Source organism: Thermobia domestica, chromosome 11 (genome assembly GCF_964235325.1).
Source record: "Thermobia domestica chromosome 11, izTheDome1.hap1.1, whole genome shotgun sequence".
NCBI lineage: Eukaryota > Metazoa > Arthropoda > Insecta > Zygentoma > Lepismatidae > Thermobia > Thermobia domestica.
The window spans coordinates 236,634,388-236,658,104 of NC_137464.1; the positions used below are offsets into that span (position 1 = coordinate 236,634,388).

The 23,717-nt window shown below is 33.7% G+C and overlaps 1 protein-coding gene across 5 annotated transcripts in view; it reads left to right on the top strand.

Annotated features, from left to right (window-relative positions):
• Positions 1 to 23,717, top strand: part of LOC145664827 (uncharacterized) — a 195,554-nt gene that overhangs the window by 149,604 nt on the left and 22,233 nt on the right. For all 5 annotated transcript variants that reach the window (XM_081731823.1, XM_081731821.1, XM_081731824.1 and 2 more), the window contains 6 exons: positions 1,898 to 2,007; positions 3,230 to 3,352; positions 6,255 to 6,437; positions 14,191 to 14,713; positions 15,952 to 16,096; positions 22,166 to 22,356. In XM_081731823.1, the coding sequence (XP_081587949.1) occupies positions 1,898 to 2,007; positions 3,230 to 3,352; positions 6,255 to 6,437; positions 14,191 to 14,713; positions 15,952 to 16,096; positions 22,166 to 22,356 (1,275 nt within the window). The remainder of the gene's footprint in view (positions 1 to 1,897; positions 2,008 to 3,229; positions 3,353 to 6,254; positions 6,438 to 14,190; positions 14,714 to 15,951; positions 16,097 to 22,165; positions 22,357 to 23,717) is intronic.

The window sequence follows — 23,717 nt, forward strand, 5'->3', positions numbered from 1 at the left end:
GTCATTCAGAATTCTACCGTCCATTTCAGTGTTACAAACTCCTCACTTCAGAATTGATCATGTATAAATTATGTCTCATCGTACTTATTTAAGTCTCTGGCAAATTATATATAAATTACTTGTTCATATTACTAGAAAGCTTTTTGAGAAAAAATCTGGAAAAGTATGTTTGTCTACTTTTGTGATCACAGGTCTGTAACAAGCATCTAATGGGTGTATATGGAAGTATACAGCATATACCCACCTATTTTTTATGTATATCTTGTAATGCATATAGTCACCTTAATTTACAAAAGTATGAACGTATATGGGAAGTGAGTATACGCTACAGTTTTGAAAAGCGGTCGAGCGTGTATCCTTCGTGTAAAACGTGTACGCTTCAATAATAAATTTTTGAAAAAAAAAAATATATATATATATTTTAGACTTTAATGTGCAGTAGTGTCACAAAATTTTAACCTTATAGTGTGGAGAATTTTTTAAAAATATTTAATTTTTTCCTTTAAAAAATCACATCATTATGTAACTCAGATTTTAAGAATTATTTGTTTCGTATAGTGGCCGTCACGTTTAACAGTATAAATTGTAAAACGTACAAGTAATTGTGACTAGAAATTATGTAAGGATCATTCATTACACACATTATGTAGGCTTTAGCACAATAACATAAACAAGATTAAATCATTCTTCTACTAATTTTCATTTTTCAAACAAAATGTTTGACTTGAATATAATGAATGAATGAAAATAATAGCCTTTCCGATTTTTCTCATTTAAAATGTTTGATATTTTATAATTTTATTAACATGTGTATGCTGTACAGTCCATGAGATGTGCGGTTGAACTGTATCAGATTTTCTGGGGATGGATCATTGTCAATTCTTTCTGATTTTCCCAAATCTCGATTTAGAAAATTTGACGGGATACGCATTTTCCCACTAAACCTTAATTAAAGTTGTGGCTTTCTGAATCTCTCGTCGACAAAATTTTCTCTTCAAAACAAAACTTTTGTCAAACCTTGCTAATTACGACTTTTGTGTTCAAGTTAGTTCCCATAGCTTATTAACGCATTTTCTGTACACTACTATGTTTAGATTTTTTTTATATACAATAGCTGAACCTACACTCTCTAGACTACACAGCGCATCATTCACATATGAGCATGAATCTCTTTGTCATTCTTCACAATATCTGTACATGTCCCTTTACAGACACAAGTGAAACACGTCTTGATAAAAATCGGCAAAGGGTATCATAAAGGAGAGATTTTTTCGATTGTATTTTCAATATCTCGCACCGTTTGCAAGATTGAGCCCACTTCCGGTTGAAGTTTTCAATTCATGTATGATCAATGTTTTATTTCTTCTTACATGCAGTTATGTAATAAGCAAATACATTACACACGCAATTAATAATGCCAGTGATGTATGGTATTCATTGGGCAAAACACTTCAAACAATAAAGATTCATCGTAGATTGGACAAATGATTATCCTTTGGTTTTCATTATAATTTGGCCATGAAACAAACGCCTGAGATATACAACCCCTGTATACAGCAGTGCTGTGTTGGAATGTATAACGCATAGGGTATGATGCTTTACATTTTTAAAAAATTTCAACACTTCCAGTTTACCGTAAAAAATGTAAAAAAGAAATAACAGCCACGTTTTTTAAAATATTCAATTAAAACTGGACACTCTACATAAAATTTGGAATCGACCAGCGAAAACGGCACGTTTCTAGTGCTTGTGGTTTTCGAAATCTCATTGTCGAAAAGATTGGAGACAAACATATAAACTTTTCTTTGGAGACAAACGTATAAACCTAGCATTCTAATATGTAGATAAAACATTACCAATTCAGTTCTTTAATTGGTCTTGTATTTCTTCTTTCCAGGCTAGTAGTATTTTAGGTGAACCAGATCGTACAGAAAAACTTGGGGAGACATTCATACCGTATCAAGTATTTTTGGAGTATATTCTTGGGCTTGGAGAAACTACATTCAGGTAAGTGGCATAAAGCACATAAGGTTTGTTTATTGACTCATGACCGGTGTTGAGTTTAAGGAGTTGAATACATGTAGCACCTGGGTTTCCTTTAGGCCATTGATTTATAAATGGAAGCATACTTCTTTACTCTTTGAAATGAACTGGGATATTAGTAGTTTGATTCAGCTTGTTCCTTCTTCAAATCTAAACGTATTTCAATGATTCATACTTCAGGAGAATTAAATTTTCCCATATAGCCTCAGTGCTGAAAAGGAACATTTAAATGATAAAAAATAAATTTTGTATTATATAATACTAACTTTTTATCACATTAAACACAATCAAAACTCTGAGCAAGCCTATGTGATTATATATTTAAAAAACACAATCACGTAACAGTTGTATCTTCATCACACTTCCACTCCTCTGGTTTTTACGTTGTTCACTATAGAGCATAAACGGTAATAGTCTAGATAACGAAAATTGGTTTTCTGTAATCGATTAAGCAGCTCAAGGATACACTTCATATCTATTCTTAACTCTCTGTTAAAACCGGAAGTGGTAGAAATCCACTACAACTTCCGGTTTCAGTTATCTACATACGCCGAATACAGTTAAAGATAGAGAGAAGCTGTTTTATGGAATCTATTTAACGTTCTAAGAATATATATCACATTCTGTCTTAACCCTCTATTCAAACCGGAAGTGGCAGAAATAAACCAGGTTCGGTTTTAACTATGTCCAGTTGATCACCATTGAATAAAAACCGCAATGGATAGCGAGAAGCAGTTTTCTGTAATCAATTTTGTGTTCTAAGAATATATTTCATCTCTTTAATCTCTGTGTTAAACCTGAAATGGCAGTATATTTCTACCACTTCCGGTTTCAATATTACTTGAGAAAATATTACATCATAGAAACCAAATTAATTCACGTGTTGTACACGTGACACTGTTACTTGCATTTTTTAACATTTCATATTTAGGCTATTCTACAATTTATCTATTATTTTAAATTTGGTGTATAGACTAGGTTAAAATTAATGTTATAATTTTTTTTTATATATTTGATATGGAAACTAGACTAAGATTTATGAGACTTGTCTACATATATGCGTTGTATTTCATATTGTGTATAGGCTTCACTACATATTTGTCTCATCATCATTGTAATAATATGAATTTGGTGTAATAATTATTGAACTAAATTTTTTCTGATTCTTTTTTATATCCTTTTTTAGCCCAATTTCGTATGACTTACTAAGCCATAATTGCAACAATTTTACTGATGAAGTGAGCCAGTTTCTATGTGGAACAGGGATCCCGAAATATATACTTGATCTTCCTGAAGAAATTTTATCAACGTAAGTGCATTATTATTTCCTATGTTTTTTCCTTAAAGGAAGTGAAAGATGAACATGTGTATTATGTACAGCTTTGGGCACACTGCCAGACTTTGTCGGAATTTTGTAAAGGACCAAACTTCAACCATACCAAAGAGGGAAACGCTTTATAAATAGAAAATGGGATTTTTAAATGCTAATGTTTTCTAATACTTATTTTTTTATTTTATTTTATTTTTATTTTTATTTTTATTTTTTATTTTTTTATTTATTTATTTATTTTTTTTGTGGTAAAAGAAGTGGAGATATCAGAAAGTTAAGAATATTTATCTTTAGATCGTAAGGTTTGTTAATACTGATATCATATTCATAAAAAATTTAGTAAACAAATAATTACTCACCATTGGTTAGTGGTTCCCTACCTTTTCTGACTGTGACACACTTTACTGAACACACACGGTATCCTGACACACTCTCCAGATTTTTATTGATAGAAATATAAATTATAACAATATAAAACTTCGTAAGTTTCTATATAGAATTGAACTTCTCTTTGATGGCAGATGTAGTCTCTCCTTATTCGTAAAAGATGCATTCTCTCCACTTCTACAGACATTGCCGGAATTGTGAAGGCATATTAAAAGCGTCCTCCACAACGTCATTCAATTCAAGCTGCAGAATGTTTGGCAATAATGAAATTACCGATTGGACATCCGTAGAGTGCTCGTTCAGCATATATGGAGTGCCTTGAAGTTTACTAGCAACTTTACAAACATAAATTACAAACTTAATTCTTTCAAACGAATGTATTTTACTTTTCTTTCTTCAGTACAAATTAATTCTAAAAGGTTGAATACAAATCTACTATGAGTCCATATACCCTATCATGAAGTATGTCATTTTATTTTGAGGTAACGCAACTGAAACTAAATCTATATTTATTAGACAAAAACAGGCCATTCGTACCATTGCAAACTTACATTACACAACAAGCTGCAAATCGTACTTTAAAAAGTTAGTAATATTAACAATTCCATCTACAGTATTTACATATGTGAAGCATCTGTTTTCAGTCTAAAGCAAAATGAAGATGAGATGAAAGATCATCATTATAACCGTAGAGATCAAAACAAAATAGTCTCACTCTACTAGATTACCACTGGTACAACACTGCCCCAGACAGATGACAAATAAACTATTCAATGCTTTGCCCAGTCCAAAAAAACAAAAAAAAAAAAAAAAAAACTAAAAAACTAAAAAATGTATCTAATAGGGAAAAATTTTTTAGTGCAAAAGAATACCTAGAAGTATATGTGTAACAATGTAAAATATTTTACCTATATGTATAATCACTTCTGTAAGTCATATTATGTTTCTTTTATAATCTTACATAAATACTATGGACATGTGAACTGAACCCTCCAAATACCATGTATTGGTTTGATGGAGTAAATAAATGAAATGAAATTGGTGAACATAAAAGCATACATATCGACCAATAATTTATTCACACCCTCTACTAGAAATATTAGTTTTGTAAAGTAAATAATTTTCAGTATACTCTTCACTGGGAATCACTTTTGTATTGTTACACTTAATGATCATAGTACAGTATACGCAATGCGCGAATTTGTATTTACAAATGTTGCAAGAAGAATAAAATAATAATGATAAAAAAAATAGAAACCATTTACAGATCGAGATTTCAACTATGGGTGGGGCATGTTACTAAAACAAACACACGCAGAATGCCTGCAATGTTGGTTAAAAAATGTCCTTTGAGAGACTTAAAAACCAACAGGTAGTTAGAAAATGTAATTTTAAGAAGATGGATAGCATTTGATTTACGATGATTGGATTGGATTGGATTGGCATATTGTAGAATCCAGACCGAGCTAGTTTCTGTTAGCTACTTACTCTATAAGCTTAGCGTAAGTAGTACGATCATTTACTTGTACTATATTTGATAGTGCCTCTATTTATTAAAAGCTTGACATACTAAAAATAATACAAAGCTTACCTTTTTTCCCTTGTTTTTCATAAGTGAAAGGAGATAATGAAATGCTACTTACCACAATCATAGGTAATGTTATTTTATAACAGAAAATATGAACCTGAAGAACTTTGAGTATTGCCATCCATAGAAATTACAGTGTTACCAGAATAACATTTTCCCCAAAATCTAAATTCAGGTAGCGACTAGAGGAACGAACTCAACTGCATTTGATTACGTATTTTTGATATTTTGGCATTTTGTGAACTACTACTTCTTTTGGTATTTTGTGAACTACTTTTTAAATAACATTATTATTTAATTTTAATAATTGTATGTTGTAACTGTTTTGTGTATCACAAACTGAATACAGCTATTATTTTAAAAAAGTCGTTCAGGATTCCAAGACAACATGCTACGTAATCAAACGCAGTTGAGTTCGTTCCTCTAGTCGCTGCCTTAACTTAGATTTTGAGGGAAATATTATTTTGGCAACACTTATTTTCTGTTTTAGAATAACATTATCTATGATTGTGGTAATTGCATTTCATTATCTCCTTTCATTTATGAAAAACGACAAAAAAAAAAAAAAAATGGTAAATTTTGTATTATTTTTAGTATGTCAGGCTCTTAAGTACTAAAGTCATTTACTATATTTATTAACGCTGTGCCTTTATTAATTAATATTGGTGCTTATATAAATAACAATTTTTGTTATATGTCTTCATGTAAAAAATTTGAAAGTTTTATTTTGCGCACAATATGTAAAATATGTATATTTTACGTATTTTCACAATATATATATATATATATATATATATATATATATATATATATATATATATATATATATATAAGGAAAAATAATAAAACTAAGTTACAGATTTTACATAGGATTATATAGTAAAATTGTTATTACTTATCTTATAGGCCACTTGGCAGTACTCTTCGACCTCTAATTGACAATTTATCGTCACGTGAAGAGGGTTCAGGTGGTGTTGCCTTTGGATCAAACCTTCAGCTTGGCCTACAAAATTACACGCCACAGGAGCCCAGGAAGCGAGAAGACTCTCCAGATTTCGTAGAACTCAATTCTGCTATCGAGGAGGCCAGGCATGCATATTTTCTAATACATTTAATTTAGCTGTAAAATACATTTTGTTAGTACTCTATTTCTATTAATAAATAAACATGCTTGTAGAAGTTGTAAGTTCTAAAATTACATTTTTATACAAAATGCTTCTAGTATGTAATAATCTTAGCTAGATTAATAGCAAATCACAGGCATTATTAAAAGCTAAGAGTAATCTATCATAAACGAGGGCATTCTTAAAGATAATAACATCATGTCGCTTTACAACATACATTCTAAGTTTTGCTTTTAACACACTAATAATTTTTACTGAAAATTCTATATCTGTGTAGTATTTATTTCATCAAGTTCAGTATGCATTAATAAGTCGATAAACATTATTAAATTCGTGATCTCTGTAATCCATCTTTATTCTGTGTGTAATAACGAAGTGTTATTTATGTACAGTCTGCAGCAAAAAACCTGCAACATGAGCATGTAAGTTTATTGTGAAACTACGCCTAACAGCCCAGGGAATCAACATAACGTCTAAGTGGTAGGAATCACGCTGGGAGGAACCTCCGCGTCGTCCTCTGCACGCTTATTTTGGAGCAAAAGACTTCGTCGTTTCACAATAAACTTACATGCTCATGTTGCAGGTTTTTTGCTGCGGACTGTACAAGTTATTGAAAGTAGAAGCAAAATTATTATCAAAGTAGTATTGAGTAAAATAAATAGTTTATGTGTGATCCAGGAATTCATTAAACAAACAAACAATAAATAAAAAATAATATAAAATAAAACAGTAAAAGCAATTATCAAATTTCATAATTAATCTTTTAGTATCAGAGAGGTCCATAGCCAGTACACTAGAACAAGGAGGGTGGATCATTTTTTGGAGGGGAGGGTTATGCTAATGTAAGTTCATTTTACATTCACACATACACAGCAAAGTAACAGCTGAAGCTTGAAGGTGGTCACAGGTTGAAGGTGCTCAGCCCCCTGGCCAATCCTTAGCTACAAGTCTGGTATCAGAAGATCCTTCGTGGCTAAGCGGTTAGCGTACGCGCCTTTGGCGTGAGAGATCCGGGTTCGATTCCCGGCGAGAACTCATGTGGTTCGGATTCCATGATAATCAGTAGGTTCCGTCTCATATAGCCTCGCTGCTGAAAGAGACGTTAAACTCAAAATCAACTCAACAAGTCTGGTGTCAGGAAAGAAAAACAAAGCGGAAATAAATATAACACGAGTAAATTATGTCAGTAATCAGATTAGGCATTTAGTTTTTGTTTTCTTTTGGATGTTCGTTAAAATATGTACAGTAATTTATATGATGTATATTTTTAAATCTTAAATTTAAAGAAGATGTCTCCCGAAAATACATTGTACACGGAAAGGACCAATTAATTTTCATAGGTATCGTAAACATGATGAATTTTTATATAAAGAAATTACATATTTTAGCAAACTATTTAATGTTTGTTTATTATATCTAATGCATAGCTTTTTTTCTAAAATTTAAATTATATCTGTGACCGGACCATCATCGTATGAGTCTTAAAATACTTAGATAATGAATTTTCCTATAAATTTATTGCTTCAGTGTCAAAGGTATTTAATTTAATTAATTGAATATAATATTAAATTTCAAAATATAGCCATTTAGGGATTTCTTTTAAGAAATTTGCGAATTATAATTTAATGAAATTTAACATGTAAGCTTTTGTCAGTCTCATCTGTCATTAATTGATTAAGTTGCAATTTTTATTGCAAAAGTTAAAAGGTAAGCCTATTCAAAGAGTAAATATTAAGTGCTGAATGCATGATTTAATGGCATTTGCTTTTATAATAATAATAATAATAATAATAGGTCAGTGGTTCTCAATCTTTTACTAGGTTGTATCTTTTGATCATTTTTTTCTTCTAGCTTACTTCTCCTGGCCATGATTGAAACATAATGTAATAACATTTCTCAACTGATAGGATTTAATTTTTTATAACTCTCTAGAATATTAATATTCAAGCAATTTTAATCTATTGGAAAACAGACTTCCGTAATCATTCTATTGTAAAATTTCCTACAAACATTTCATTCATTCCTTATGAAAATAAGAACAAAATGTACACCTTAAGAGCCTGACCTACTAAAAATAATACAAAATTTACCATTTTTCTTTTGCTTATTTTTAATAAGTGAAACGAGATAATCAAATGTACCTTACCACAATCATAGGTAATATTATTCTACAACAGAAAATCTGAACCTGAAGAATTTTCAATGTTGCCAATCATAGGAATTAACAGTATTGCCAGAATAAATATTCTCCAAAAATCTAAGTTAACAGCGACTAGAGAAACGAACTCAACTACATTTGATTACGTATCATGTTGTTTTGGTTTCCTGTGATATACTTTTTAAATAACATTATTATTTAATTTTAATAACTGTACGTTAAAACTATTTTGTTTATTACAAACTAAATACAACTATTATTTAAAAAGTAGTTCACAGGATTCCAAGACATGATATATATAATCAAATGCAGTTGAGTTTATTCTTCTAGTCGGTGCCTTAACTTAGATTTTGGGGGAAATATTATTCTGTCAACACTGAAGATTCTTCAGGTTCTTATTTTCTGTTGTAGAATAACATTACCTATGATTGTGGTAAGTTGTATTTCATTATCTCCTTTCACTTATGAAAAATAAGCAAAAGGAAAAATGGTAACGTTTGTATTATTTTTAGTAAGGCAGGCTCTTCTTGTTTGATTTTGAGCCAGAATTCTAAAATTAAAAGATAAATCCAACACTTCCTTATTAGGAAATTCTGTGTCCGCTTGACTACAATTGAATAAATGTATTCTTAATTTTTTAGATTAATAATATATTTATCTAATCGTAAATTTCGTTCAATTCTATTTATCTGAATCAAAATTTGATGTGTGAAACGTTGGATCAAAACTACAGTTGAACTTGTTTATAATGACACCAAAGAGACCTTTAAAAAAAAAAAAAAAAAGCGTTGTTACAAGCGAATGCCATTGTAACCGAGATGTGTAATATCAGTATCAGGCATTAATGGTTGGGAATGATGAACTGTTTGACCAGTCGATCAGGCCTATATGACAGATATGAGTTTGAGATACGTTGTGTGACTTCGATGCATTTGTGAATGGCGTGCTAAGCATGGTTTAAAATCACTTAAATTATGAGGAATTAGTTGTTATCATTGAATATTTCACGCATCGTCGACGAATAGACGAGTCGTTGCAACCAAAATTCAATATAGAGAGGGAGAGAGAAAAAGAAGGTAATTTATAAGTGATATTAAAAATGTTTATGTATAAAGAGCAGTCAAAAAAGTCCCAGGCATTTTGTTGTATCTCTTTATTACCACAATATAAGTATATTTAATTAATCGCCTTCAAAGGAGGCACCTTCGGAACACACGCACACTTGTTTCAGCGATCCTGCGACGAAAGTCTTCTTTTGGTATCTTCCGAAGTTCAGGCGTCGCGTTGGTTTTGATCTCTTCTACGGTGGAGAAACGAAAAAGTCGTATTTTTAGCTTTGGAAAGAGCCAAACATGCGATGATGCTAAATTGATTTTAAAGCTATCATATCCTCTAAAGCGGATTTTCCCCAATTTGTACACTCATGTCCAAAATAATTGTCGCATATCTATAACTATCTTTTTGTAAGAATATAGTTCGATAATGATTTTACAGGGTACTTTTAATACTGATACTATGTGTATAATCGGGAAATGTATATTTGTGGTAATTTTCATAGGAAAATAATTATAAATACGAAAATTAGAATGAATAAAACAAAATGTTGCTAAATGGACAGGAAAGTTTTATTTTCGTTTTATTGTTCTTATTTACTGCTCTTTTGACATGAAATTTGCCACATACATGTGTTTGCCGATTATATACATACTAACATTATAAGAAATACCGGGCGAATTCGTTATCAAATTATATTCCCACAGCAACATATTTATAGACATGCGACAATAATTTTGGACCTGAATGTATATGAACTTGATGTTTGTATGGTGCTTGATCTGTGAAATTGCATCAATTGATAACCATACATTCCTCTGTTCAGCTACACTACTCGTAAACTGCCTGTTAAGACGTGTTCACACATGTAAAATCCATATTTAGATAACCTAAGGACTGTATTGCACAAGATTCATTGTGGTTGCATTGGGAGACCCGGGTTCGATTCCCGGCGGGAGCTCATGTGGTTCGGATTCCAGGTTAATCAGTAGGTCCGTCTCATATAGCCTCGCTGCTGAACGGGACGTTAAACTCAAAATCAACTCAACTCAATTGTGGTTGCATCACAAAATGTCGAAGCTATAACATCATTCCGGGAACATTTTGACTGCTTCTCGTATATCCTTTAGCTATCATTAATAAATTACTTTCTTTTTAAACATACTCGTTCATTAAGTAACAATGCTAATGTTAAGATAAAACGTCCATTAATATGAATTCAGAATTAAGAGTAATGATACCTTGAAAGTATTTGTAAGTAAGTCTGTTATGTTATCAAAGATTATTTCAAGTTCCTCAAAATTCCACCATGTTTTGATTTTTTTTTTCAATTCTCCATTGAGAGATGCTTGTCTAATTCCAAAAGTAGCAAGTGTATCCTAGGATCACAGTTTGAGAACCACTGCGATAATTTCTTCTATTTGCGTATATTTTTAATCCTTAACTGCATTATAACCGCAAGGTGTTGTGTGTGTATTTCTCTCTTTGTTTTACATAGGCAGGGCAAGCTGATTGGAAACTTCGAACGTCAGTAGTAATCCGCGTATGCTTTTCTTCCTTTCGGCTATAATAATGCACCTATTGGCAATGTGGAAAATGTTAGTTTTTCCATTTTTCGTTGCCTGCAAAACATGTTGTTTTTTTCTTCTTCTGTTTCATTTGTTTATAGTATGCATGTGTATAGGTTGAAAAAAAAGCTTCGAGTTTGCTTTTGTACATTTTGATACATATGAATTTGTTTCTAACATATAACAGGAACGGATCTGAAGCAAATTAACCAAGGATTGGTAAATATTAGATAGAAAGTGAGATTTCTTGTTCAAAGCTTTTGTTTATTTATAACTACATAGATGTGAATATGACTTTTTAACGTTGTAAATTGTTATTACCTCCGACAAGCGTTTTTCGAACGGTGTTAGTAGTAAATGGATAAAACATAAATGAAGACAGTAGTGGGTATGAAATACGAGGCGCATCCAGAAAGTAACTTTCCCACGTGTCCCATAGCTAGGAAACTATGTTGCGCGAAGCGATTACATGCACGTGAGAGAGTAAGGCCCTAGCATGGCACATGCGCCAGCGGAACTTCCCTAGTGCTCTCAGTAGCCTCGTGGCAGTGGTTGAAGGTGGACGTTCCTATTCCAGCTCCCGGCGCGTGTGAAATGCGAGCAGTGGTAAAAGTTTTTGAATGCACAGGACATAGCGCCGATTGGAATCCATCGTCTGCTGTACCAGGTCTATGGGCCTAACATCATGAGCAAGCAGATGTTGCATTGCTGGTGTAGATAATTTGCAGTAGGACGCCAAAATGTGCATGATGAGGAGCGCAGTGGGAGGCCAACCGTCATCACAGACGACCTTGTGGACCTTGTTCGGGAACACATCATGCAGAACCGTCGCTTCACAATAACGGAACACAGCGGCATGTTTCCGTAGAGTTCCCTCTCCTTATTGCACACTATTGTTGTGTGCCAAGTGGGTGCCGAATCAACTGACTCCAGAATACAAAGCATTGCGCGTGGCGTCAGCGTTGACATTTTTGCAACGATACAGCTGACAATGGATTTTAATCGGCGCTATGCCCTGTGCATTCAAAAACTTTATCACTGCTCGCATTTTACACGCAGCTGGAGCTGGAATAGGAACGTTCACCTTCAACCACTGCCATGACGCTACTGAGAGCACTACGGAAGTTCCGCTGGCGCATGCGCCTTTTTCTTTCACGTGCATGCAGTCGCTTCATGCGACATACAGTTTCCTAGCTATGGGACGCGTGGAAAAGTTACTTTATGGATGCGCCTCGTATAATAGTAGTTTTCTTATTACTGCAGCAGATGTGATTTGAAAAAAGACGTATAACATATGGATCCATTAAGAAGCCTTACTATCGTTCCGCTGTAAAAGCTTCAAATACTTATTTGTAGTAGCAGTTTGTTCAAAATATGCGTTACAATTTGACATACACCGTGTAGAAGTCATATTTAGAACAGATGCCATTACTTGTGGAAGCAGAAAACACCACGATAACTCCCTCGATCACCATGACTTCCGTAGCATTAATTGATAATAATGGGATTCCAAAACACATTTCAATTAGTTAGCAGTTGATAGTAATGTTATCTCTGGAGTACCAAATCGCTGCTTCAGTTTTACATCTCGTTCATTTTGACAAGCAACAGTATATAGAAACTTCATCGGATTTAGCTCACTTTCTCCTTCTGTCAATTATTGATCATAATTTTCCTTAGCCTCTACCGAATATTTGTGAATCGGCAAGCATAAAATGACAGTTTGTTTTTCTTATTTGGGATGTACAAAAAAATTTAATATTAATTCTTGTAAAGAGTTAGATAATTCTTTTCGTAGTTCTTTGTTAGTTATGAAACGGCATGCAAAACACAGGGTGAGGCTAAAAGATGTTAACATTAAATGGGGGTTTACTCACGTGAAATTACAAAGCAAGGATGTGGTTACAGTGTTTCAGAATAGCACCCATGTTTCTCAGTGCACGTATGAAGTCTGTCCAATGTTGATTGTATGGCCCTCTGGGTCATTTGGGCAGGGATAGCAGCGATGACCTGAGTGATGCGGTGCTTCAGGTCGTTCAAGTTGCGAGGTTTGCTGGCATACACATGATCCTTGACCATGCCCCCACAACCAAAATTCACATGGCGTCAGATCCGGGGAGCGTGCTGACCATGGGAGAGGACCACCTGTACCAATCCAACGTTCTTGCTTGTCCGCATTTGTGAGATGCTGCACAGTCTGCAAGTGGTATGGCTTCATCCCTAAATCACGGTGTAAAATTCTAACCACTGACCTTTGAGAAATGTTAGTTTCTAAAGAAAGTCTGCACGAGGACTTGGGCTGGCTACCATCGCTCTCTGGATGAGGATGATGTTCCCTTCAGTTCGGACAGATCTCTTTCTACCACTGTTTTCCTCGCGATCTTGTAAGAACGGACCCCGGCCTTACAAACTTCTCGTAAATCCTACCAATTGTCAGGCGCGAAGGTGCATTCCGTCTCGTCCAGACCGTGAATGGTTCTTGTACGATGCTTGGGGACTGAAAACGCTCCATCCGGACAGCTATTTTCCTTCGTTTCTCAATGGAATATCGGTATGCCATGGTTTATTCTGCAAACCAAAAATAAAAAGAACATCCATTTAATATTAACATTTTCTTGCCTCACTCTGTATAAAAGAAACTGTAAATTCTTTAAGAAAATGCTCATAACATGTTTATATAAAATAATTCATCCTAAAAGTTAATCAATTTAAGAGCAGATATTTTGTGACATTCTTGTGTGTAGAATTTAAGTCTATATAGCAATAATTCTAGCAGGGGTCATACATAAGAAGGCTCATTACAACTTAGTAGGTGCCATTCTCCTTGAAACTGTTTCATTGTAGTTTACTAGTTCGCAAAAGGAAGCAGTTTATGACCTGTATTTCTAAAATACATTCTGTATTAGGCTAATAACATCAAATCTCATTGTATATTTCAGGAAGACATCGGTAGCTCTTGAGGAGAGAAGGAATGAGATAAATGAGAAATTATTGAAGAAAGAGAAAAAGGACAAGAAGAAGAAGAAAAAGAAGAAGGAAAAGGATATTCCGTTTCCGGAGAGCGACTATTCTTCAGAGTACACTCCTGACAGTTGTAGCTCAGACGGAAGCCCACATTTGCGTCGCAATACAGAGCCCGATATCGAACCTTTGGTGCTAGAAGAAGCGGACGAGGAGTATCTGAACCATCGAAGACATTCGTCGGCTGAGGTTGTCAAACCGCGGAAGCATAAGACAAAGAAACATAAGCACAAAATGGCCGACACCGAACCAGCTGTGATTGAGTTGGCGTCTGAAAATGTAGAGGACTCCCCTGTACCTCCCAGTGAAGATCAATCCGGGGAAGACTCTTCGCAGGCACAAACAGATGCTTTGGCGGAGATAGAAGCTGAAGAGAAGAAGGAGGCTGAAACGAAGAAGAAGCAAAGAGAACCTCCTATTATATTTAAGGATGCTGTCAATGTAAGTATTCCAAATTATGAGCTGACTAAAGTAATCATGAATAAGTATCATCATATAGTGTTCCCATGTAACAAAATCATATTAAGAAACTAAATAAAATATGCTACATTTAACAGCAGTTAATCTATGAATCTTTCAAATCTACAATAAAAAAATAAGATATTATTCTGGGCACTTTATGTATACTGTTATATAAGAAAGTAAAAATGACTCGTTCATTAACACCCAGGCTATACAGTTACGGCTAGAAACGTGAAATTTGGACAGAAAACTCCTTTTATCATGAAAATAAGGGATAAGGAAATGCTTTTTCAATACATATCCTAAGTGGGAATAAAAGGGGGTTCAAATGTTTCCGAAAGAAAAGAGTATCTCACGAATCCTCTTGAGATTTGGGGTATGAAAATCGGCGTATAAATTTCTCATTAAAAATAATTCACGTGGTTCAGTATTTTTTGAAATCCCGTTCATAAAGGAAGCAAAGGAGATTTTTTTCTAATATTGATATTTCCAACTCTTTATTCATAAAATGCCCAATATGAGGATTTGCAAAAAGTTGGAAATGTGAAATTTGGCGTATGAACTCTTAATTAAAAATTTAAAAAATCGTATTTCAGCGTTTTCGAAAATTCAGCTGCTAATGAGAAAAAGAGGTAATATCTATAATACTAAAATTTTCTTTTCTTTAATTAGAAAATGTCTAATGTTAGAGTTTGCTTAAATTAATGCGTTAAAATTTTTGCATAAGCTTTTGATTAAAATAAGTGAATACTTGTGTCAGCGTTTTCAAGAATTCCAGTTTTACATAGGGAAAGAGGACAGTTCTTATAATATTCAAATTTCCGACTCTTATCCAGTGTGAAATTTCGCTTCAATTAGAGATATGAAATTCGGCATTTAAATTCTTAATTTAAAATCAGCGAAGACTTGTTTTAGCATTTTTGAAAATTCCATTTCTAAAGGTAAAAAGGGCCAGTTTGTACATTATTCAAATTTTCTGTTTTACAGTGATTAAACCACATTCTTTCCATGCAGAAATGGGCACTTTTGCTGGTATAGAAATGTGAGCGTATTTAAAACTAAAAAGGTGACTGTTCGATAGGTGCAGTAATACGAAAAGAAAGAGTAATGTAGGGAAATTGTTAAACAACAACAAACTTTTATCATTACAATGTTTGTAGTATTAACCATTACCGCATATCTATTTTAATGAAAAGTTATGTTCTTTTAATCCATAGGCGAAAACAGAATTTGAAGGCCTTGTTGGTTTAACAATGAACATATTGAGTCCTGAAGAACAACAATCTCTCGACGAATTGAGACAGTATATCATCGAGGACGAAGGATCTTGGGCTTTGGGAGATAATTTCCTCAATTTCATCGGTAAGTATTGGCAATAGAAAAATTGCTGTTTCCGATAGAGCTTAATTTGCAAACTAAATTTCATATAAGCTTCGCAAAGCATGACTGATTGATTTCAATGGAGTATTTTTTAAGTATATATTTTAAACCATAACTTTATAAAATACCGTATTTGCCGGCGTATAAAATGTATTTTTTTTTTTTTTTTTTCGTTTGAGAATAAGTCTGAAAATGGAAATGTGTCTTATACAGTGATATGGATCATTTCAATTGAATAATTACTCGAGTCATGTGCTGTTGATGTGTTCTCCGCTTTCCTATTCGGTGTACAATAACATTCCAGTTACATACAATTCACTGGCTCAGTAAACTATAGTTTGAATACAATCGCTTTTATAGAATCACTCTAGTGAGACATGGCTATCCATATCCCTTTAAAATCTATAATATTCCCTAGCTTCTTAGCAACCTGCAGAGTAGCAAAGAAATGTTGGTTGTCTTTAATAAAAGAACCTGCAGCTTTTCTTACTGCAGTTATCGTCGCCGAATTCGTTAATGGAATCAATTCGTTAACATCTTCACGGCTAATGGTTACTGTTCATGCGTTATCGTTTTTACTGTCTTGAACAGAATTTATTTACCATTTCATAGTAGTATGCTTTTCTCTGGACGCACGTGAGCTGTGAACATTTCCATTTAATTAAGCATTGTTCTCTCTATATGTTTCTTGCTAAAAATATCATTGTATTAAAAAAAAAATCTTATAATACGAGGAAGTATCAAAAAATGTGTGCAATTACCTAGACCAAACTACTCTGTTGTGGAGAACTCGGACACCATAATGGTATCAGTCCTTCTCTACGTACTCACTGTGCCTACCGACAGTTTGCAGGTTTGTAAAAGTATGCAGTTTGGTTTTGAAACTACAGTTCAACCTCAGAAATAACGTCATCTCTGCGTCAAAATGGCGTCCTCAGCGTTTCTGGGAAGAGAAAGAAGTCACTTAGTTCTTGGTATGGTGAGCGTGGGGCTGGGGCAATACTTATGTCCTAATTCCACTGCCTTCATCATGGATGCAAGGGTGGAATGAACTGGTGCATTGTCTTCCAACAGCAACACCCCTTTTGTGACCAATCCACGACATTTCTTCTTTAGTTCCTCCCGTGATTTGGTCAGGACATTGGAATAATAGATACTAGTAATAATTGGCCCCTGTGGTAAATAATCTGTCATGATGACCTCTTCACACTCCTAGAAAACTGAAAGTATCACCTTGGTGGCAGATTTCTGCACTCGTGCCTTTTTAGGGATGGAGGAGTATAGGGGTGTTTCCGTTGTTTGTTCATAGGTCATAAAGATAAACCCAACTTTCATCCATTGTCCCTAGTCTACCGAAAACTTCTCTTCATCCACCGCACAGCGATGCAACATTTCTCTTGCACTCCTTGCGATTTCTCTTCTGCAAAAAGTGAACAGTCGTGGCACCCACCGTGCTGCCACTTTCTGAAGATGTAGCTAGTTGTGAATGATATTCCAGGCAGACCCATAACTCATATCTATTGCACACATAACACTTTCAATGATTATGCTCATGTCTTCCATTATGGTCTCGGGGCCGGGGTGGCTCAGTGGTAGAGCGTTCACCTCTGGTGCTTGGGGTCCCGGGTTCGATCCCAGCCCCCGCCAAATGAACTTTGTGGTGGACAAACACCGTGTGCGTGGGTTTTCTCGGGATTCTCCCGTTTCCTCCCTCTTTCTTCATTCCACCATTTCATTCATTACTCATCATCCCCGTCTGTCTCCTTTAGCCTAACCGGCATAACCGTAGGACGTAGAACTCAAAGATTTCATTTCATTTTTTTCCTATTATGGTCTCGACTTTCTCCATCAAGACGGCATCATCAATGAAAGATGATCTTCCAGATATAGAGGCGTCTACGGTGGTCAAATGTCCAGTTTGGAATTACTGTTTCTCTTGGGTACCATCTCATAAGATGGGCTTTTATTCTCATAGACTTCTTTCATCTCTTCGTGACGCTGTTTTGTTGATTTCTCCTGAAGATAGACAAACTTAATGACGCTACGTACCTCAATTTTGTCAATCATTGCACCTACAGTGATTTACAATAAAAAAAAAAAAAAAATCTAACGAGTCCGGAATTTGTGTATTTATCATACAAGAACCTAATTATAAAATGCATGTCCGAGGGCGTTCGTAATTCATCACCTGTTGATGATTGCACGAACTTTTTGGTACTTCCTCGCATGCAGTGAAAGTATTTTTCTTCAAAATTAACAGAAAATTGGATGTTTCCTATACGCGTACAAATTGGATGATGTAAAGTGGAGTACAACTAAGCGCTTCAGTGATGCAAATCGTATTAACCTCTGATATTGTGCCAAATTAATTTTTATTAATTGATTGCAAATGTTGTGCAGAATCAATGTGGAACGAATCTCTCAAATTTAGCTATATATTTCATTAAAAACGAAAATGTGCAAAGCTATGTATTCACTATACATTTGGTTAAGAAATTGTCATCTGCATTTTTACGAAGTATTATAAATGTTCTCAAGTCTTCTAAAACAGAAACTTCTAACCATAACGGTCCTTTGTAAACTTCGACAAAATGCATTTTATTCAATGGGTATAACCTAGAGAAAATAGAGGGATGTGATTATAAAGGAAGAGTAGCCAGATAGTTCAGATTTCTGATTTAATGCATTTTGAAAACATACCATATTTGTGAAGTGAAAAAGAAAGTTGTGGGGTCAGTAGGTGCATGTTGAGAATATATTTAAAAAAATAATTTGTGCCATATGCATCTTTGCATAAAATTTAATGCTATGAATAACTATTATTGTGTACGCGACATAAAGTGCCAGTTAGAAACACTTTGCTTATAAGAAAATCACTATGCTTCTAGAATGCTCACAAATATCTACATCTGCATAAATGATTTTGGTATCTGTTCCAGACGCTATACAAAACAAATTAGTTCATTTACATGTAAACATCTGATCGCATGCTAGAAGTACTGTAGTTTCTTTTGTGCTAACATCTTAACACAAGCAGAGTGCTTTCAGTGCCATGTACTTTACAACAGGTATGATAAACAGCATTTTATGCAGACATATCATTCAGTCTCAGTTGGTAATTATTTAAAACAGTAATAAAGTTCTCAACGATGAGATTTCTCTCATATGATTTTTTTTTTCTTATCGAAGGATCTATTTTCAAAATTCATTAACTGTCAATCCGATTAGTAAAGAGGAAAGCAATATACACCACATGCTACTTTGGAGAGAAAAAATTAATTACTCTTCATATTGATCTTTATTCATGGGTTTGAACTAAATTCATAATGTCATAACATTTTTCTTATTCAGACTACATACATGTAAGAACGTATTTTTCAAGCAAGTAACGATTTTTCTACAATTCAGATAAATCATGTAGGCGTATTACAATAAACGGAAATCTTCTGGAACTCACTCATTAGAGGAGGAAAAAACCACTATTCATACAATTATATAAAAATTATCAATTACGAGCATTTAAAATTTAAAAAAATCAACAACAGTTCTTTTGTTGAAAAAAAAATGATTAATTTTTCAACTTCTGTTAAAGTTTGTGCAGCACATAATCACACACTCTCTCTGAAATCGAAAGAGTCATTTCAAACGATGTGCGCTATTTTGTAATTTTATTCTTTAACAATAACAATAAAACTTAAAGAAGAATTAAAATTCGATAAACAGACACCAAGTGAACTTTGTAGTCGACAGACACTGTGTGGGGAAATTTTCTCGGAATTCTCCCGTTTCTTCACTTTATTCATTCCACCATTCCATTCGTTTCTCATCATCACCATCTCCTTTAGCCTAACATAATCGTGGGACTTAAAACTGAAAGATTTCATTTCATTTTTTCAATAAACAGAGTTTTTTTCCTGACCTTAAAAACAATAGTCCATAAAGTGACCGAGACGTATTTCTTACCAATAAGCATTATTTTTTTTAGAAAATTGAATTAAATAAAATAAGTAAATAATAATAATATCATTGCATCACTTTTACTTAAATTTCTATGCTGTCTTATAATAATAATTTTGAAAAATACGAAAATAAATAAAAATAATAAGAATTTTACTTTGCACCAACTTGAAACATACAATGTCTGAAGGGAGCAAAGAGGAACAGAAATGCCCGCAATAGTGCAAAATATATTTTATTGTAACGTTAATTGTCTACTTAAAAGCATAATGTTGTAAGTAATTACCATTTACTGTATCTTAACCTCGGGGTTCTTCCGTTTCCTCCCACTTTCTTCATTCCATCGTTTCATTCATTACTCATCATCACTGTCTCCTTTAGCCTAACCGGCATAACCGTGGGACGTAAAACTCAAAGATTTCATTTCATTTTGTATTTTCTAAATTGTCGTAGTTTTTTCTGTTTCCATATAGTATCTAGTGCATCGAATATTTTTGTGTGAATTAGTCCTAGAAGCGATAGTTCTATTAGCGACCGGAACTGTTATCTGTCCTGTGAGCGACCGATTCACTTGCATTGAGATGATGGAAGATGATATGGTTTTCTCTCGTAAAATGTGTTTGCCTCTGGCATTATTAGCGTCCGAACAACCTCCCTGTGCAAAATGTATGTGTCAGTGATACTGTTCGTCAAATGTATTTTCTTTGTACTGTAAGTGCAAGTACAACTTATCTTAATTTTGAGTTAGATATAAAACATATCAAATAACTTAACGAGACAACAGGAATATTTCCATGGTAAGTATATACCTATATAATTAACAATTGAAAATCCATTTGTAATATCCCCTTTCGTCAAAAACTCTGCTTTCTGTACTTAATTTAATTTAAATCTAATTACTCACCAAGCAAAGCAATATATTTGATTTTGGAAAACTTAATCGTGTAACAGTTTCACCAACTATCTAGGTTTTACACTCCCTAAGACTATGAATAAAATGAGAAAAACATTTCAATAATAAAAGATAGCTTTCGAGATCCCTTACATTTGATTAGCTATTCCCAATCAATCCCACCAATTACAGTGCAGTGCACTCTAAACAATCCTAAAGGTAAACAAACTCTTTAAAGTATCTTCCCCTCTGTTGTAAGCTACCAAAACGTAAACTAGGGCCTAAGTGCTTAATTCGCCCTCTTCCTTGTTGTGACTTATACATGAAACCTGTTGTATAGCAATCTGATATAATCTCTGATAGCTTGATGAACGGCTGGAAGAAATGAAACTTCTAGGAACGTAAATTTTTCATAGTACATTTTGTTATGTTCTAAATCACACTAGCGTGAAACAAGTTAAAGAAGAGGGAACCTTATCTTCTTTCATTATCTTGGTACGAACGAATCGATGACTTATAGGATAGTTAAAAGATCGAATCGGTCGCTCATAGGACATTTAACAGTTACTGTTGCACATAAGACTGTCGCAAAGAGGACGACATCTTTTTGTGTCTCCTACCTCCCTTAAAAATATATAATAGAAGATTAAAGGTCGCATCGTAGTAAGATGTAAAATACCACTATGTACCCTATCGTACTTATGATATTGTGTACCCTATCGTTTTCTAGAAAACACTAAGGAATACTCTATTGAAATCACTAAATCTTTCGTCTCAGAATGGGTAAGAAAGAATGCTGCTTCTGAGTTTGATGCCTAACAAAGATACTATTTTCTAGACTTTTTTTTTTTTTTTTTTTTTAAAGGAAAATATCTACTCAACAAATGGCAAAATAAGACCTTTTGTAAAGTACAATGCATAGACTTTTCTTGTCAAAGAACATAATAAGTGAATTCAGAAGCAGCTGTACCTTTAAAGTTATGCACACTTCCAAATATGAGTAACATGCCGCAGTTATTTTTAATGTTTTTAACCTTTGTTTTGTATATGATGAACTAATAGTGCTTTGACGCAGATGAGATATTACTACTCGTAATGCTTACCACAGTTAATCTGAAGTGACATTACGAGATTCTTACTCTTGTATGGTAATGACAAAATTAGATGACAGAATGTATAATCTTTTCTTGTCTATTTTAAAGGTCGCATGCTCCATGATAAATCTCTTCGGCCAGACATTCGAGTCAGGACGCTGAATGTTCTGGCAGCTGCTGCCTTGAAGGATGATGTCATTTTGTTGTTGCATCAGGACAGGAGGGAACACGTTCTTATGAATTACGCGCACGACGTTGATAGGTTGCCTGTTGAAGAGCAGGAACCCTTAGCTCTATTTGTAAGTAGATTACAGCTCTATTGCTATTTGATGAAAGGATTTTTTTTTTTTTTAATGTTTACTAATTATGTTAGCAAGGCAAGACTAATATGGCAGTGGGTTTTCAAATCCGTTGTTTTCTTAAGATGGCCAATGGAACCCGATAGTTCAGTGCCGCATTCACAAAAGCTCTTCACTGACTTCTGTCTTTCTTTAGCCAACTGAAGTCAGTTTCCACTTTGTATGCCTATTTCTGCTGGATCCATCTTAATATTGTCCTCCCATCTGCGCCTAGGTCTTTCCTAATGATCTTTTCCGATCGGATTTTCAAGTAAAATTTTGAAAGCATTCCTACTTTCTTCCACAGTTTTGTTAACTTAACATTACTATCATACTGTAAAGAATTGTAATTTAACGCACTATGCTTACATTTTAAGTCTTAATAATAATAATAATAATAATAATAATAATAATAATAATAATAATAATAATAAAACACCGAATTTAATCTGACGAATTCAATAGAAACATTTCTTTAAGGCATAGCGCGTAATGACTTCAAGATGCAACAAATGAATCTACTCACAGTCTGACTAGCTTTCCATCCATGTCATCACTTCACTTAGTTTTTGCACATCTTTGACTTACTTGAGTCTGAAACTAAACCATTTTACAGGTATAGATTTACATGGTTTTTGAAGGAACCATTTGTACAAGCAATAAACAACCTCAGTGTCCTCCCCGATTCGAGCTCTCTTTGTTTGTAGTTCAATATCACTTTCGACCGAAAATACAAAATCTGCAATTTTTCTTCACTTTTAATCCTGCCCTATATTGTGTTTTCTGCTATTCCACATTTACAGTCGCTTTTGATACGCCACTTTCAAGTCTCTCAGCTATTTTAAACTTTTTTTCTATTGTACATTTTTTCTCTTAACCCTTGAAGCCTCGACTGACACCCAGACGAGTAATCACAACTAAAACATTTAGAAACTATAGAGTAGCCGGTTTTCAGGGTTAATATGATGTGACTTCTTAATACGTATTTATAACAATTCTCGGTGCCAAAGATATTGGAAATATAAAGGTATTTATATGAGTTTGTAAATAGTTTGTTAATTGGATCAAAGGTAACTCAGTTTGGGTATTTGAAAATGAAAAGATACTTATATGATTGTGTAAATAGTTAGTTAATTAGAACAAAGGTATCACAGTATGGATATCTAAGAATGGAAAGAAACTTATATGCTTGTCTAAGGAGCTATTTAATTAGAACAAAAGATATCACAGATGGTCATATAAAAATCGAAAGATACTTACATGATGGTGTAAATAGTTAGTTACTTAATTAGAACTATTAATATCCCAGGTGAGCAAATGAA